This window comes from Polyodon spathula, chromosome 44 (assembly GCF_017654505.1).
Source record: "Polyodon spathula isolate WHYD16114869_AA chromosome 44, ASM1765450v1, whole genome shotgun sequence".
Taxonomy (NCBI): Eukaryota; Metazoa; Chordata; class Actinopteri; order Acipenseriformes; family Polyodontidae; genus Polyodon; species Polyodon spathula.
Genome location: NC_054577.1, coordinates 1,538,458 through 1,553,470, shown reverse-complemented (window position 1 = coordinate 1,553,470; position 15,013 = coordinate 1,538,458). Strand labels below are relative to the sequence as shown.

The window sequence follows — 15,013 nt, the reverse complement described above, 5'->3', positions numbered from 1 at the left end:
GTGAGAGAGACATGCAAACCACCGCGTTACCAGACTACATCCTGAATTAATTCTGCGGACGCCCATGCCTGTACCATGTTAGGTCGAGCTAGGAAACTTACCTACCCATCTCACCCCCACCCAAAACTTCTAGCAAGGGAACTGCAAGTCCAAACAAAAACGCGACAAGGTTACACACACACACACACGCGCAATTCTCTTCATTGCTCATCCAATCAGCAGACCCACTTTCACAGCCGAAGCTGCAACGCAGCTTCTCAAACACGACGCAGTTGCGCGTTACCGGCCAGCAGCTTCAGGGTTAATCTCAGCGGCGAAGAGCCGGGCTTGCTGCTGGCGTTCCCGTTTCCTAGGAGACGAGAGGGATTCACACAGCAATAGAAGTCAACGGAGCTCGCTGAGTCCTATTAATCAATAGCCCAGTTAAACCAGCGCATTGCGTGGCCAGTGCATTGAGGGGATGCATCAGCAGAACTGAGCCGGTATTACTGCTGACTTCATTTAAAAAAAAAAAATATTTAAAAAAAAAAAAAAAAGTTTGATTTTTCACGGTATGCATTAAATATTCAAACGTCTCGTTGTTAAACTGAGAACAATTTTAACAAAGTTCTGAGATCTGCCGGCGGGATGCGGGGTTTAATAGATATGATTATTTTTTTTAAAACTTATACTTGAAGCCCCCCCCCCCCCCCCCCCCCCCCCCAAAGCTCAATTCTCGTTAGTTTCAAATTGTAAAATTGACGTGGAAAGAAGCCGTGGGGGGGGGGGTGGGGGGAGTGTAAAGTAGGTCGTTCAATTCATTAAAAGCACATTTAATTTTTAATTCTCGTGAGCACGCAAAGTGACCCTTAATAATTCTTACATTCTTTGTGTCGGGGGGGGGGGGGGGGGGGGGGGGGGTTAAAGTACTAAGATTAAAAAAAAAAAAAAAAAAATGAAAAAAATTTGCCGAGGGGGGGGAAATAAAAAATTTACCTGGAACAGCCTATTCGCGGATGACGTTGCTCGAGTGGGGAGCGAAGCGTGCTCCGGGCTCTGCTGCTGCTGCTGAATTCATTGCCTGTCAGCGCCATGATCTGCACCGTGCGGGACTCCACGCCGGCAGACTGTCGAGACATAATGCGCTTGATCGTGGTGAGTGGGCTTTTTTTTTTTTTTTTTTTTTTTTTTTGCAACAAAAATTTGTGGTATCTGAGAGGCGATGACACTCTGCTCAGAAGTTGGTTCACACTGCTCAGAATCTTCAACCGCTTGCGGGCACAACAGCTGACAGTGAACTGGACAAGAGCAGCGAGAGAGGAGAGAGAGAGAGAGAGAGAGAGAGAGAGAGAGAGAGAGGGAGGTGGGGGGGGGGGGGGGGGGAATAAAAAAAAAAAAAAAAAAAAAAAAAAAAACCACCTACATTTAATTTTACATATTGCACGTGACTCCAAGGTTCTGCCGACGGCCCAACTATTAATGGTTGTATAACACCGCCCCCCCCCCCCCCCCCTCCAAAAAAAAAAAAAACAAAAACAAAGAAAAAACTATGCAAAATGTCTAACACTTTTGCACAGCAGTGTAATTGCCTTTCCATCTATCTGTCTGTCTGTCTATCTATCTATGTCTGTCTATCCTATCTATCTGGCTGGCTATCTGTCTATCTATCTATCTGGTTGTCTATTTATCAATATCTATCTATCTCTATCTATCTATCTGGCTGTCTGTCTCTCTATCTATCTGGCTGTCTATCTATCTCTCTATCTATCTGGCTGTCTATTTATCTCTCTATCTATCTGGCTGTCTATCTCTCTATCTATCTGGCTGTCTATTTATCTCTCTATCTATCTGGCTGTCTATCTATCTATCTATCTGGCTGTCTATCTATCTCTCTATCTATCTGGCTGTCTATCTATCTATCTATCTGGCTGTCTATCTATCTATCTATCTATCTGGCTGTCTATCTATCTGTCTATCTATCTGTCTATCTGGCTGTCTATCTGTCTGTCTATCTGGCTGTCTATCTGGCTGTCTATCTGGCTGTCTATCTTTCTATATCTATCTGTCTATCTGGCTGTCTATCTGTCTCTATCTGGCTGTCTATCTATCTATATCTATCTGTCTATCTGGCTGTCTATCTATCTATATCTATCTGTCTATCTGGCTGGCTGGCTGTCTATCTATCTGTTCATCTAACTCTTGTTTAAGGCAATCGATATTTTGGCTTTCTTCAGAGTTAGCGCTGGACTGCTGTAGGTCAGCGTGTTGCTGTTCTTTGATCCGCAGGGTTTGGCAGAGTATGAGAAAATGCCAGGTGAAGTTAAACTTACCCACAAAGGTAAGGAGATGACCATCGGAGCTCTGCTGGGCATAACAGGTCTTTTAGCACTGTCACCTGCCAAACATAGCACATACTTTGTGTGTGTGTGTGTGTGTGTGTGTGTGTGTGTGTGTGTGTGTGTATATATATTCATATGAAGGTCCACTGTGGGCAGCAGCGTTCACTGCGTTCACCTCGCCCTCAGTACAGCCCCTCTGAAGCAGGATTAGGTGGTAATCATTGAGGGCAGGCTGTCTTGAGTTTTTCTCTTGCAGGATTTGCTCTGCTCTTCTCTTGCAGAACTGGAGGCGGACGGATTTTCAAGCAGCCCTTTCTTTAAGTGTTTGGTGGCTGAAGTGCCAGAGGAACTCCAAAGCAGAGAAGGTACAGTGGCTTTGTCTTTATTCAGCTGTGCGCTTCGTTCAGAGTCCTTCTCCTCCTTCTCCTTCTACTCCTTCTTCTCCTTCTCCTTCTTCTCCTTCTTTATTAATGAGTCGTTTAGCAGATGCTTTTATCCAAAGCGACTCACAGAGACTAGGGGGGTGAACTCTAAATCATCAACAACTGCTGCTGCTGCTGCAGAGTCTCTTCCAATAGGACCTCGTTTGCTTTACATCTGAAGGACGGAGCACAAGGAGGGTCAGTGACTCGCTCAGGGTCTCACACATACACACACACACAGGGAGTCAGCGGCTGAGCTGGGATTTGAACCTCCTGGTATCGAGCCCCCTCTTCTTTTATTCTCGCAGTGAAGCTTTGTTTGGTTTCTGCAGGGCACACAATAGTGGGCTACGGCTTTTATTTCTTCACGTATTCCACGTGGAAAGGAAGAGTCATCTACATGGAAGACTTGTACGTGATGCCTGAGTTCAGAGGTAAGCAGCACACAGAGCAATGGAAATATCTACAGGGCTCTTTGAAACCCGTGGGAAAGAGAGGTCTGGGAAAGCACAGGGAGCATTGTAAAGCACAGAGAGGAGTGGAAAAGCATAGGGAGCATTGTAAAGCACAGAGAGGAGTGGTAAAGCATAGGGAAGCATTGTAAAGCACAGAGAGGTCTGGTAAAGCATAGGGAAGCATTGTAAAGCACAGAGAGGTCTGGTAAAGCATAGGGAAGCATTGTAAAGCACAGAGAGGTCTGGGAAAGCACAGGGAAGCATTGTAAAGCACAGAGAGGTCTGGTAAAGCATAGGGAAGCATTGTAAAGCACAGAGAGGTGTGGTAAAGCATAGGGAAGCATTGTAAAGCACAGAGAGGTCTGGTAAAGCATAGGGAAGCATTGTAAAGCACAGAGAGGTCTGGTAAAGCATAGGGAAGCATTGTAAAGCACAGAGAGGTCTGGTAAAGCATAGGGAAGCATTGTAAAGCACAGAGAGGTCTGGTAAAGCATAGGGAAGCATTGTAAAGCACAGAGAGGTCTGGTAAAGCATAGGGAAGCATTGTAAAGCACAGAGAGGTCTGGGAAAGCACAGGGAAGCATTGTAAAGCACAGAGAGGTCTGGTAAAGCATAGGGAAGCATTGTAAAGCACAGAGAGGTCTGGTAAAGCATAGGGAAGCATTGTAAAGCGCAGAGAGGTCTGGTAAAGCATAGGGAAGCATTGTAAAGCACAGAGAGGTCTGGTAAAGCATAGGGAAGCATTGTGAAGCACAGAGAGGTCTGGTAAAGCATAGGGAAGCATTGTAAAGCACAGAGAGGTGTGGTAAAGCATAGGGAAGCATTGTAAAGCACAGAGAGGTCTGGTAAAGCATAGGGAAGCATTGTAAAGCACAGAGAGGTCTGGTAAAGCATAGGGAAGCATTGTAAAGCACAGAGAGGTCTGGTAAAGCATAGGGAAGCATTGTAAAGCACAGAGAGGTATGGTAAAGCATAGGGAAGCATTGTAAAGCACAGAGAGGTCTGGTAAAGCATAGGGAAGCATTGTAAAGCACAGAGAGGTCTGGTAAAGCATAGGGAAGCATTGTAAAGCACAGAGAGGTCTGGTAAAGCATAGGGAAGCATTGTAAACACAGAGAGGTCTGGTAAAGCATAGGGAAGCATTGTAAAGCACAGAGAGGTCTGGTAAAGCACAGGGAAGCATTGTAAAGCACAGAGAGGTCTGGTAAAGCATAGGGAAGCATTGTAAAGCACAGAGAGGTCTGGTAAAGCACAGGGAAGCATTGTAAAGCACAGAGAGGTCTGGTAAAGCATAGGGAAGCATTGTAAAGCACAGAGAGGTGTGGTAAAGCACAGGCAAGCATTGTAAAGCACAGAGAGGTCTGGTAAAGCATAGGGAAGCATTGTAAAGCACAGAGAGGTCTGGTAAAGCATAGGGAAGCATTGTAAAGCACAGAGAGGTCTGGTAAAGCATAGGGAAGCATTGTAAAGCACAGAGAGGTGTGGTAAAGCATAGGGAAGCATTGTAAAGTGCAGAGAGGTCTGGTAAAGCATAGGGAAGCATTGTAAAGCACAGAGAGGTGTGGTAAAGCATAGGGAAGCATTGTAAAGCACAGAGAGGTCTGGTAAAGCATAGGGAAGCATTGTAAACTAACCTGTCTTTTTATTTTGCTAGGAAAAGGAATCGGGAAAGCACTAATGTGTCGTATTGCACAGGTAATGCTACTGGAGAGAGAGGGAGGGGAGAGAGGAGGAGAAGAGGGGAGGAGAAGAGGGGAGGGCAGAGGTGATATATTGCCCAAAAGAAACAAACACTAAAAAGAATGCCTTGCCTCCTCACGCACTAAATATTTCTGCTACAGATCGCTCTGTCCACTACAAGAAGCTGTTGTGATTTTGTCCGTCTTTTTATTTTCATTGATAATTCATTGACAGTGCAAATAGAATGTATTATTATTATTATTATTATTATTATTATTATGATTACAAATTTAGCGTTTGCTTTTTTTCCGGGTAATAATTCCGATGGGTAAGGATCAATGACCAGCGCCTGATCTTCTCCGTCCAAACCCTGGTTAGATCGCTCTGGTCAACCCTGGAATGATCGTCTCGTCCGGTCCTGGTATATTACGGTCGCCGGTCACTCATGCCCTGCGTTTCTCTCTCCAGATCGGCCTGGCGCGGGGCTGTGTTCGGATGCAGTTCACCGTGCTGGACTGGAATAAGCCTTCCCTGGATTTCTACAGCGACCAGGGAGCTGTGAATCTGACCGCCGCCGAGGGCTGGCAGCTGATGCGCTTCGAGGGTGAAGCCTTAGAGAAGCTAGCCCAAGCCACTAACTGAAGCGAGGCTGGCCGTCAGCGTGGCTCTCGAACCGTGCAGGGGGCCACGATCTCCACATGCACCTTCGATTCAGAGCCACAAGCTGGCCAGCCTGTAGAAGCAGAGTTTAGTCCCAGCTTTAAACTGGAGTAGTCTGTTGGTTGTTTTGTCGTTCTTCTTTTTCAGGATGTCTTGGTCGTTGCTGTGGTCCTTTGGGGTTGAAATAAAGTGCCCATTGCAGAGCAGTACAGCAGTGTGATCCATTCCTGGTTTGACTACGAGTTTAATAATAGGACACACCTGTGCTTGTTACCAATAATAATATTAATTATAATAACAGACTTCATTGAGGGGAGTTCTGAGCTCCAGGACTGGGTGCAGCAGCAGAAGCAGCAGGGCTAATGTGAGTTTGTAACCCTGCTCAAACTCCTGGCTGCTGATCATTTCAATATTAATAATAATAAAAGACTTCATTGAGGGGAGCTCTGAACCCCAGGACTGGGTGCTGCAGCAGCAGCAGGGCTAGTGTGAGTTTGTAACCCTGCTCAAACTCCTGGCTCCTGATCATTGCAATATTAATAATAATAACAGACTTCATTGAGGGGAGCTCTGAGCCCCAGGACTGGGTGCAGCAGCAGCAGGGCTAGTGTGAGTTTGTAACCCTGCTCAAACTCCTGCCTCCTGATCATTGCAATATTAATAATAATAACAGACTTCATTGAGGGGAGCTCTGAGCCCCAGGACTGGGTGCAGCAGCAGCAGGGCTAGTGTGAGTTTGTAACCCTGCTCAAACTCCTGGCTCCTGATCATTGCAATATTAATAATAATAAGAGACTTCATTGAGGGGAGCTCTGAGCCCCAGGACTGGGTGCAGCAGCAGCAGCAGGGCTAGTGTGAGTTTGTAACCCTGCTCAAACTCCTGGCTCCTGATCATTGCAATATTAATAATAATAACAGACTTCATTGAGGGGAGCTCTGAACCCCAGGACTGGGTGCAGCAGCAGAAGCAGCAGGGCTAGTGTGAGTTTGTTGTACAATTTTACCCAAGCAGATTGTCATGCTGCAGTCATGAAAAAAAAAAATACGTTTCTGTATTATTTATTTATTTTAAAACTAAGTAATAATTTCAGACTGCGATCACTGTTAACTGTCCTCTCAACTCGGAAACCTATACTACGGGTTCCATTTCCGGAATGCCAAGCCGTGAGTTTATTTCCGGCAGTTGAGGTCGACCAGCATTTCCGGCAGGTGAGGTCATCAAATCCGAGAAAGATGGAGACCGTCGTTAATGAAACCGTAGCTCCGGAGGATTTAATGGTGAGTTTCCTTGTAAAAGATCGGTTGTCTGGCGTGGATAACAGCGAGAACCGACTCTGTTTGCACTCGGTTGAACGGAAAGGAATTATGGGTGTTGTTTTGCACTTGGTGACAACGTCAGCATCTCTAACCCGAGCGTGGAAGTGTGTCAGAAAGATTGGGCGTGGGGGTCCTCGCAGTAACTCGCAACATTGTAACCGGTGCTTTGCATTGATCCTCTATTTAAAATGCCCAAGTGGAAGAGTGCAGCGCACACCAGTCTCTTCTGCAGAGCACATTCAATACAAACAGCATATAACACAATGCAGATACATTAAATACAGTGAAATACAGGGCAGAGCGCATTCAATACAAACAGCATATAACACAATGCAGATACATTAAATACAGTGAAATACAGGGCAGAGCACACTCAATACAAACAGCATATAACACAATGCAGATACATTAAATACAGTGAAATACAGGGCAGAGCACATTCAATACAAACAGCATATAACACAATGCAGATACATTAAATACAGTGAAATAAAGGGCATAGCACATTAAATACCGGGCAAGCGCATTCAATACAACATCATATAACACATGCAGAATACATGTAAATACAGTGTGAAATACAGGGCAGAGCGCAATTCAATACAAACAGCATATACACAATGCATATGCATTAAATACAGTGAAAATACAGGGCAGAGCAAACATCAATTGCATATAACACAATGCCGGATGCATTAAATACAGTGAAATACAGGGCAGAGCAGCATTCAATACAAACAGCATATAACACAATGCAAATACATTAAATACAGTGAAATACAGGGCAGAGCGCATTCAATACAAACAGCATATAACACAATGCAGATACATTAAATACAGTGAAATACAGGGCAGAGCACATTCAATACAAACAGCATATAACACAATGCAGATACATTAAATACAGTGAAATACAGGGCAGAGCGCATTCAATACAAACAGCATATAACACAATGCAGATACATTAAATACAGTGAAATACAGGGCAGAGCGCATTCAATACAAACAGCATATAACACAATGCAGATACATTAAATACAGTGAAATACAGGGCAGAGCGCATTCAATACAAACAGCATATAACACAATGCAGATACATTAAATACAGTGAAATACAGGGCAGAGCACATTCAATACAAACAGCATATAACACAATGCAGATACATTAAATACAGTGAAATACAGGGCAGAGCGCATTCAATACAAACAGCATATAACACAATGCAGATACATTAAATACAGTGAAATACAGGGCAGAGCACATTCAATACAAACAGCATATAACACAATGCAGATACATTAAATACAGTGAAATACAGGGCAGAGCACATTCAATACAAACAGCATATAAAACAATGCAAATACATTAAATACAGTGAAATACAGGGCAGAGCACATTCAATACAAACAGCATACAACACATAGCAGATACATTAAATACAGTGAAATACAGGGCAGAGCACACTCAATACAAACAGCATATAACACAATGCAGATACATTAAATACAGTGAAATACAGGGCAGAGCACAGTCAATACAAACAGCATATAACACAATGCAGATACATTAAATACAGTGAAATACAGGGCAGAGCACATTCAATACAAACAGCATATAACACAATGCAGATACATTAAATACAGTGAAATACAGGGCAGAGCACAGTCAATACAAACAGCATATAACACAATGCAGATACATTAAATACAGTGAAATACAGGGCAGAGCGCATTCAATACAAACAGCATATAACACAATGCAGATACATTAAATACAGTGAAATACAGGGCAGAGCGCATTCAATACAAACAGCATATAACACAATGCAGATACATTAAATACAGTGAAATACAGGGCAGAGCACAGTCAATACAAACAGCATATAACACAATGCAGTTCTATACATTATGTGCTGTGTATGTACGCCTCAACGCGGTCCTATATAAAAACAGGACTGGATGAAGCGCTTGGAGTCGCGCTAGTCTAAAATAATACAGCCCTTGTGTGTCTCACTCAGAAATTTGAGAAGAAATACACAGCTGAATTGGCCAAAGGCCCCGTCTCCAAAGACACGCAGTTTGAGTACGCCTGGTGCCTCATCAGGAACAAGTACTCTAACGACATAGCCAAGGGGATCCTGCTTCTGGAAGGTGAGACTCTGTTTATTATTATTGTTTTTTGGTTTTAATTGATTTCAAGTTGATGTGGTTGATTAATCAGAATTCTGTAAACGCATAGCCTCAGATTCCCGCTGCACAACAGTGTGATCCATTCCTGGTTTAATAATAAGACACACCTGAGCTTGTTCCCTAGACACACTGGGGGCTGGTCAAGCTGGTAGTAAAACCTGGACTGGGTGACACCGCTGTGCAACAGGAGTCTTATTTCCAGCTTTGAAGACAGCTTCACCCATTCCAGATTTTACTTCAAGCTTGATTCGCTGCAGTGCTTGTACAGGGAACAAGGACAGGTGTGTCTTATTGTTAAGCTCATAACAAAACCAGGAATGGATCAAACCGCTGTGTAACGGGAGCGCTGTTGGAAACACTTTGTGCTTTTGAATGCCGAGTGAAACGTGGCTTTCTTTTTTTTACAGAGCTGGTGCACAAAGGGACAAAGGACGACCAGAGAGACTATCTCTTCTATCTGGCTGTGGCAAACTACAGATTGAAGGTACTGAGCCCCGCTCCCTCCCCACAGCCGACAGAGGTGGGGGGGTCAAACTCAGCTCCTGGCTTCTCTCCCAGGTCTCAACATGTTTTACAGCTGGTTTACCTTGAATCCAAAAAATCATTAACTGTAAAAGCCCTGCCCCCTAGCCCCGCCCCGCATGCTCTGCTCATCCCGGCCACGCTCCTCCCAACACCGAATGTCTTCTATTTTGGTCTCAGGAGTACGAGAAGGGGCTGAAGTACATCCGTGTCCTGCTGAAGAAAGAACCAGCCAACACCCAGGGCTTGGAGCTGGAGAAGCTGATCAAGAAAGCCATGGAGAAAGGCAAGCGGGCGACCCCTTTACCCCAGGCGACTCGCACAGGCGTCACAGGGCAGCGCAGGGTTACAATGCAAGCTTCATATTGAAACACAGTATAGTTTACACTCGGTGCAAATAATAACACTGCTAGAATATGAACTGGGATGCCGTGTATAATAATAACACTGCTAGAATATGAACTGGGATGCTGTGTATAATAATAACACTGCTAGAATATGAACTGGGATGCTGTGTATAATAATAACACTGCTAGAATATGAACTGGGATGCTGTGTATAATAATAACACTGCTAGAATATGAACTGGGATGCCGTGTATAATAATAACACTGCTAGAATATGAACTGGGATGCCGTGTATAATAATAACACTGCTAGAATACAATATGAACTGGGATGCCGTGTATAATAATAACACTGCTAGAATATGAACTAGGATGCCGTGTATAATAATAACACTGCTAGAATATATGAACTGGGATGCCGTGTATAATAATAACACTGCTAGAATATGAACTGGGATGCCGTGTATAATAATAACACTGCTAGAATATGAACTGGGATGCCGTGTATAATAATAACACTGCTAGAATATGAACTGGGATGCTGTGTATAATAATAACACTGCTAGAATATGAACTGGGATGCTGTGTAGAATAATAACACTGCTAGAATATGAACTGGGATGCCGTGTAGAATAATAACGCTGCTAGAATATGAACTGGGATGCTGTGTAGAATAATAACACTGCTAGAATATGAACTGGGATGCCGTGTAGATTAATAACGCTGCTAGAATATGAACTGGGATGCAGCCAGTTAGGATTACAGAGAGTTATATCTACAGTGTCATAGTGGAGCAGTAATACGCTAGCTGAGGATCCAGGACTGTGGTGCTGAGGACTGGCGAGTCCAGAGCAGAGGGGTGGATCAGAAGATCTCCAAGCGCAGTCTAATATTACAATTAGCAATTCATAATCACTAAGCTGTAAAAGATGTGGTTTTAAATGTGTTTCTTTTTCGTGCAGATGGGCTTGTCGGCATGGCGATAGTCGGTGGGATTGGCCTGGGTGTGGCCGGGCTGGCCGGCCTCATTGGATTGGCTGTGGCCAAGTCCAAGTCCAAGTAAGGGGTTGGAAAACCCTGCCCCCTGCGGAACACTCCAGACCCGAGGATTCTGAGTCTCTCCGCTCTGTTTGCATTTCACTAGGAGTTTGATAATAAGACGTACCTGAGCTTGTTGCCTAGACACACTGTGGGCTGATCAAGCTCCTAGTAAAACCAGGAAAGGGTGAAACTGCTATGCAATAGGAGTCTTATTACCATCCCAGCAGCACATGTTTGGAAAATGTAATTAAAAGCCTTTTTGTTAATTTAGAGAGGGGCAAATAGCGCCTGTCTTGTGCAGGGTGGAATGTTACTAAAAAATATGTTCTAATGAGTTTATTTTAGCTTTTTACAAAAGTTATTTACAAATGAATGGGGTGGGGTATTATTTTGGTCGCCCTCGCCGGTAAAAACAAAAAAAAAAGACATTCTAATAATTAGTTCTTATTGCAAGACATTAATAGAGCTGCTGCCAAATGTGTCATTGTTGAGTGTGTTTTGTAAATAAAATTGTATTAAAAATTATCAGTAGTAGTATTTAATCAGATTTAGCAATTTCTGTTTAACTGGACTCTATGAAGCTGAGGGAGTTCATTCTATATAGAGGGGGTGCAATTCAATATGTTAACAAGGGAACATTATTCAGCAGCTTTCACTGGACTCTATGAAGCTGAGGGAGTTCATTCTATATAGAGGGGGTGCAATTCAATATGTTAACAAGGGAACATTATTCAGCAGCTTTCACTGGACTCTATGAAGCTGAGGGAGTTCATTCTATATAGAGGGGGTGCAATTCAATATGTTAACAAGGGAACATTATTCAGCAGCTTTCACTGGACTCTATGAAGCTGAGGGAGTTCATTCTATATAGAGGGGGTGCAATTCAATATGTTAACAAGGGAACATTATTCAGCAGCTTTCACTGGACTCTATGAAGCGGAGGGAGTTCATTCTATATAGAGGGGGTGCAATTCAATATGTTAACAAGGGAACATTATTCAGCAGCTTTCACTGGACTCTATGAAGCTGAGGGAGTTCATTCTATATAGAGGGGGTGGAATTCAATATGTTAACAAGGGAACATTATTCAGCAGCTTTCACTGGAATCTATGAAGCTGAGGGAGTTCATTCTATATAGAGGGGGTGCAATTCAATATGTTAACAAGGGAACATTATTCAGCAGCTTTCACTGGACTCTATGAAGCTGAGGGAGTTCATTCTATATAGAGGGGGTGCAATTCAATATGTTAACAAGGGAACATTATTCAGCAGCTTTCAATGGACTCTATGAAGCTGAGGGAGTTCATTCTATATAGAGGGGGTGCAATTCAACATGTTAACAAGGGAACATTATTCAGCAGCTTTCACTGGACTCTATGAAGCTGAGTGAGTTCATTCTATATAGAGGGTGTGTGATTCAATATGTTAACAAGGGAACATTATTCAGCAGCTTTCACTGGACTCTATGAAGCTGAGGGAGTTCATTCTATATAGAGGGGGTGCAATTCAATATGTTAACAAGGGAACATTATTCAGCAGCTTTCACTGGACTCTATGAAGCTGAGGGAGTTCATTCTATATAGAGGGGGTGCAATTCAATATGTTAACAAGGGAACATTATTCAGCAGCACTCACTGGACTCTATGAAGCTGAGGGAGTTCATTCTATATAGAGGGGGTGCAATTCAATATGATAACAAGGGAACATTATTCAGCAGCTTTCACTGGACTCTATGAAGCTGAGGGAGTTCATTCTATATAGAGGGGGTGCAATTCAATATGTTAACAAGGGAACATTATTCAGCAGCTTTCACTGGACTCTATGAAGCTGAGTGAGTTCATTCTATATAGAGGGGGTGCAATTCAATATGTTAACAAGGGAACATTATTCAGCAGCTTTCACTGGACTCTATGAAGCTGAGGGAGTTCATTCTATATAGAGGGGGTGCAATTCAATATGTTAACAAGGGAACATTATTCAGCAGCTTTCACTGGACTCTATGAAGCTGAGGGAGTTCATTCTATATAGAGGGGGTGCAATTCAATATGTTAACAAGGGAACATTATTCAGCAGCTTTCACTGGACTCTATGAAGCTGAGGGAGTTCATTCTATATAGAGGGGGTGCAATTCAATATGTTAACAAGGGAACATTATTCAGCAGCTTTCACTGGACTCTATGAAGCTGAGGGAGTTCATTCTATATAGAGGGGGTGCAATTCAATATGTTAACAAGGGAACATTATTCAGCAGCTTTCACTGGACTCTATGAAGCTGAGGGAGTTCATTCTATATAGAGGGGGTGCAATTCAATATGTTAACAAGGGAACATTATTCAGCAGCTTTCACTGGACTCTATGAAGCTGAGGGAGTTCATTCTATATAGAGGGGGTGCAATTCAATATGTTAACAAGGGAACATTATTCAGCAGCTTTCACTGGACTCTATGAAGCTGAGGGAGTTCATTCTATATAGAGGGGGTGCAATTCAATATGTTAACAAGGGAACATTATTCAGCAGCTTTCACTGGACTCTATGAAGCTGAGGGAGTTCATTCTATATAGAGGGGGTGCAATTCAATATGATAACAAGGGAACATTATTCAGCAGCTTTCACTGGACTCTATGAAGCTGAGGGAGTTCATTCTATATAGAGGGGGTGCAATTCAATATGATAACAAGGGAACATTATTCAGCAGCTTTCACTGGACTCTATGAAGCTGAGTGAGTTCATTCTATATAGAGGGGGTGGAATTCAATATGTTAACAAGGGAACATTATTCAGCAGCTTTCACTGGACTCTATGAAGCTGAGGGAGTTCATTCTATATAGAGGGGGTGGAATTCAATATGTTAACAAGGGAACATTATTCAGCAGCTTTCACTGGACTCTATGAAGCTGAGGGAGTTCATTCTATATGATACAATACTTTTACCCTCTGTGTGAACTTTTGCCTGAACTGCAAACCCTCCCTTGCCCTCGATCTCTCAGTGCAAATAAAAAATAAAACCATGTGAATATAAACAGCTTCTTCCTTTTTCCAAAACCTGACGGGAACATGATAAGATAAGAGGGAGAGAGAGAGAGAGACGCAAACCAAGTGAATCATTGATTCGGCAGACAAAGCCCAGAGTTTGAACACGAAGCTAGAAGACAAGTTCAATAGTATATAGGCTTGAAAAAGAAAACTGTTTACTATTATAATCATTAAAAGAGAAACAGTTCCCCATAGTAAAAGCACAGGAAAGTGTAATAAAACACAGAGAGGTCTGGTAAAGCATAGGGAAGCATTGTAAAGCACAGAGAGGTCTGGTAAAGCATAGGGAAGCATTGTAAAGCACAGAGAGGTCTGGTAAAGCACAGGGAAGCATTGTAAAGCACAGAGAGGTCTGGTAAAGCATAGGGAAGCATTGTAAAGCACAGAGAGGTCTGGTAAAGCACAGGGAAGCATTGTAAAGCACAGAGAGGTGTGGTAAAGCATAGGGAAGCATTGTAAAGCACAGAGAGGTCTGGTAAAGCACAGGGAAGCATTGTAAAGCACAGAGAGGTCTGGTAAAGCATAGGGAAGCATTGTAAAGCACAGAGAGGTCTGGTAAAGCATAGGGAAGCATTGTAAAGCACAGAGAGGTCTGGTAAAGCATAGGGAAGCATTGCATACCTCTCTGTGGGAAACTTTTATGAGGGATGTTACAATGTGGAACAGCTACCAACATGCTGAATTATTGAAACTGGCGCTGGGTTGCAGTGAAACTGACACAGCTCGCCAGTATCTTTCAGAACCATAAAGCAATAAAACCAGACGCTTGATTATTATCATTATTATATTACTGTCATAGAGAGAGAGATTAAATAAAAAAAGTCAACGTTCATGTAGCTACACTCAAATGTTAATAATTGATTTTAAAGCAATCTATTAGATCAGGATGGTTCGGAATACAAACCCTTCATCCTGATCGATTCTCGATCAATTCTTCACATTTTTGTGGAGCTGCAGGACCTTTTTCTGTTTCATTTGATATATTTACATAGATAGAGAGACACAGACAAAGAGATAGACTTAGACAA

The 15,013-nt window shown here is 42.9% G+C and overlaps 2 protein-coding genes across 2 annotated transcripts; both read left to right on the top strand.

The window, feature by feature from the left end:
- Window positions 1-998: 998 nt before the first annotated feature.
- On the top strand, window positions 999-5,741 carry sat2a.1 (spermidine/spermine N1-acetyltransferase family member 2a, tandem duplicate 1). Its single transcript, XM_041237283.1, has 6 exons — window positions 999-1,134; window positions 2,266-2,317; window positions 2,600-2,683; window positions 3,073-3,174; window positions 4,850-4,890; window positions 5,344-5,741. The coding sequence occupies exons 1-6, from the start codon at window positions 1,072-1,074 to the stop codon at window positions 5,515-5,517; spliced, it is 516 nt and encodes a 171-aa protein (XP_041093217.1). The 5' UTR covers window positions 999-1,071; the 3' UTR covers window positions 5,518-5,741.
- An 882-nt stretch (window positions 5,742-6,623) lies between these two features.
- Window positions 6,624-11,476, top strand: LOC121305588 (mitochondrial fission 1 protein-like). Its single transcript, XM_041237277.1, has 5 exons — window positions 6,624-6,813; window positions 8,871-9,003; window positions 9,450-9,526; window positions 9,745-9,850; window positions 10,873-11,476. The coding sequence occupies exons 1-5, from the start codon at window positions 6,769-6,771 to the stop codon at window positions 10,971-10,973; spliced, it is 462 nt and encodes a 153-aa protein (XP_041093211.1). The 5' UTR covers window positions 6,624-6,768; the 3' UTR covers window positions 10,974-11,476.
- The last annotated feature ends 3,537 nt before the right edge of the window (window positions 11,477-15,013 follow it).

What these genes read in the sequence shown, in the direction of transcription:
- sat2a.1 (XM_041237283.1), top strand. Translation starts at nt 1,072, where the DNA reads ATGATCTGCACCGTGCGGGACTCCACGCCGGCAGACTGTCGAGACATA. An exon ending in ACATAATGCGCTTGATCGTG is followed by an intron (nt 1,135 to 2,265) that starts GTGAGTGGGCTT and finishes TTTGATCCGCAG; the next exon opens with GGTTTGGCAGAGTATGAGAA. An exon ending in AGTTAAACTTACCCACAAAG is followed by an intron (nt 2,318 to 2,599) that starts GTAAGGAGATGA and finishes CTTCTCTTGCAG; the next exon opens with AACTGGAGGCGGACGGATTT.
- LOC121305588 (XM_041237277.1), top strand. Translation starts at nt 6,769, where the DNA reads ATGGAGACCGTCGTTAATGAAACCGTAGCTCCGGAGGATTTAATG. An exon ending in GGGGATCCTGCTTCTGGAAG is followed by an intron (nt 9,004 to 9,449) that starts GTGAGACTCTGT and finishes TTTTTTTTACAG; the next exon opens with AGCTGGTGCACAAAGGGACA. An exon ending in TGGCAAACTACAGATTGAAG is followed by an intron (nt 9,527 to 9,744) that starts GTACTGAGCCCC and finishes TTTTGGTCTCAG; the next exon opens with GAGTACGAGAAGGGGCTGAA.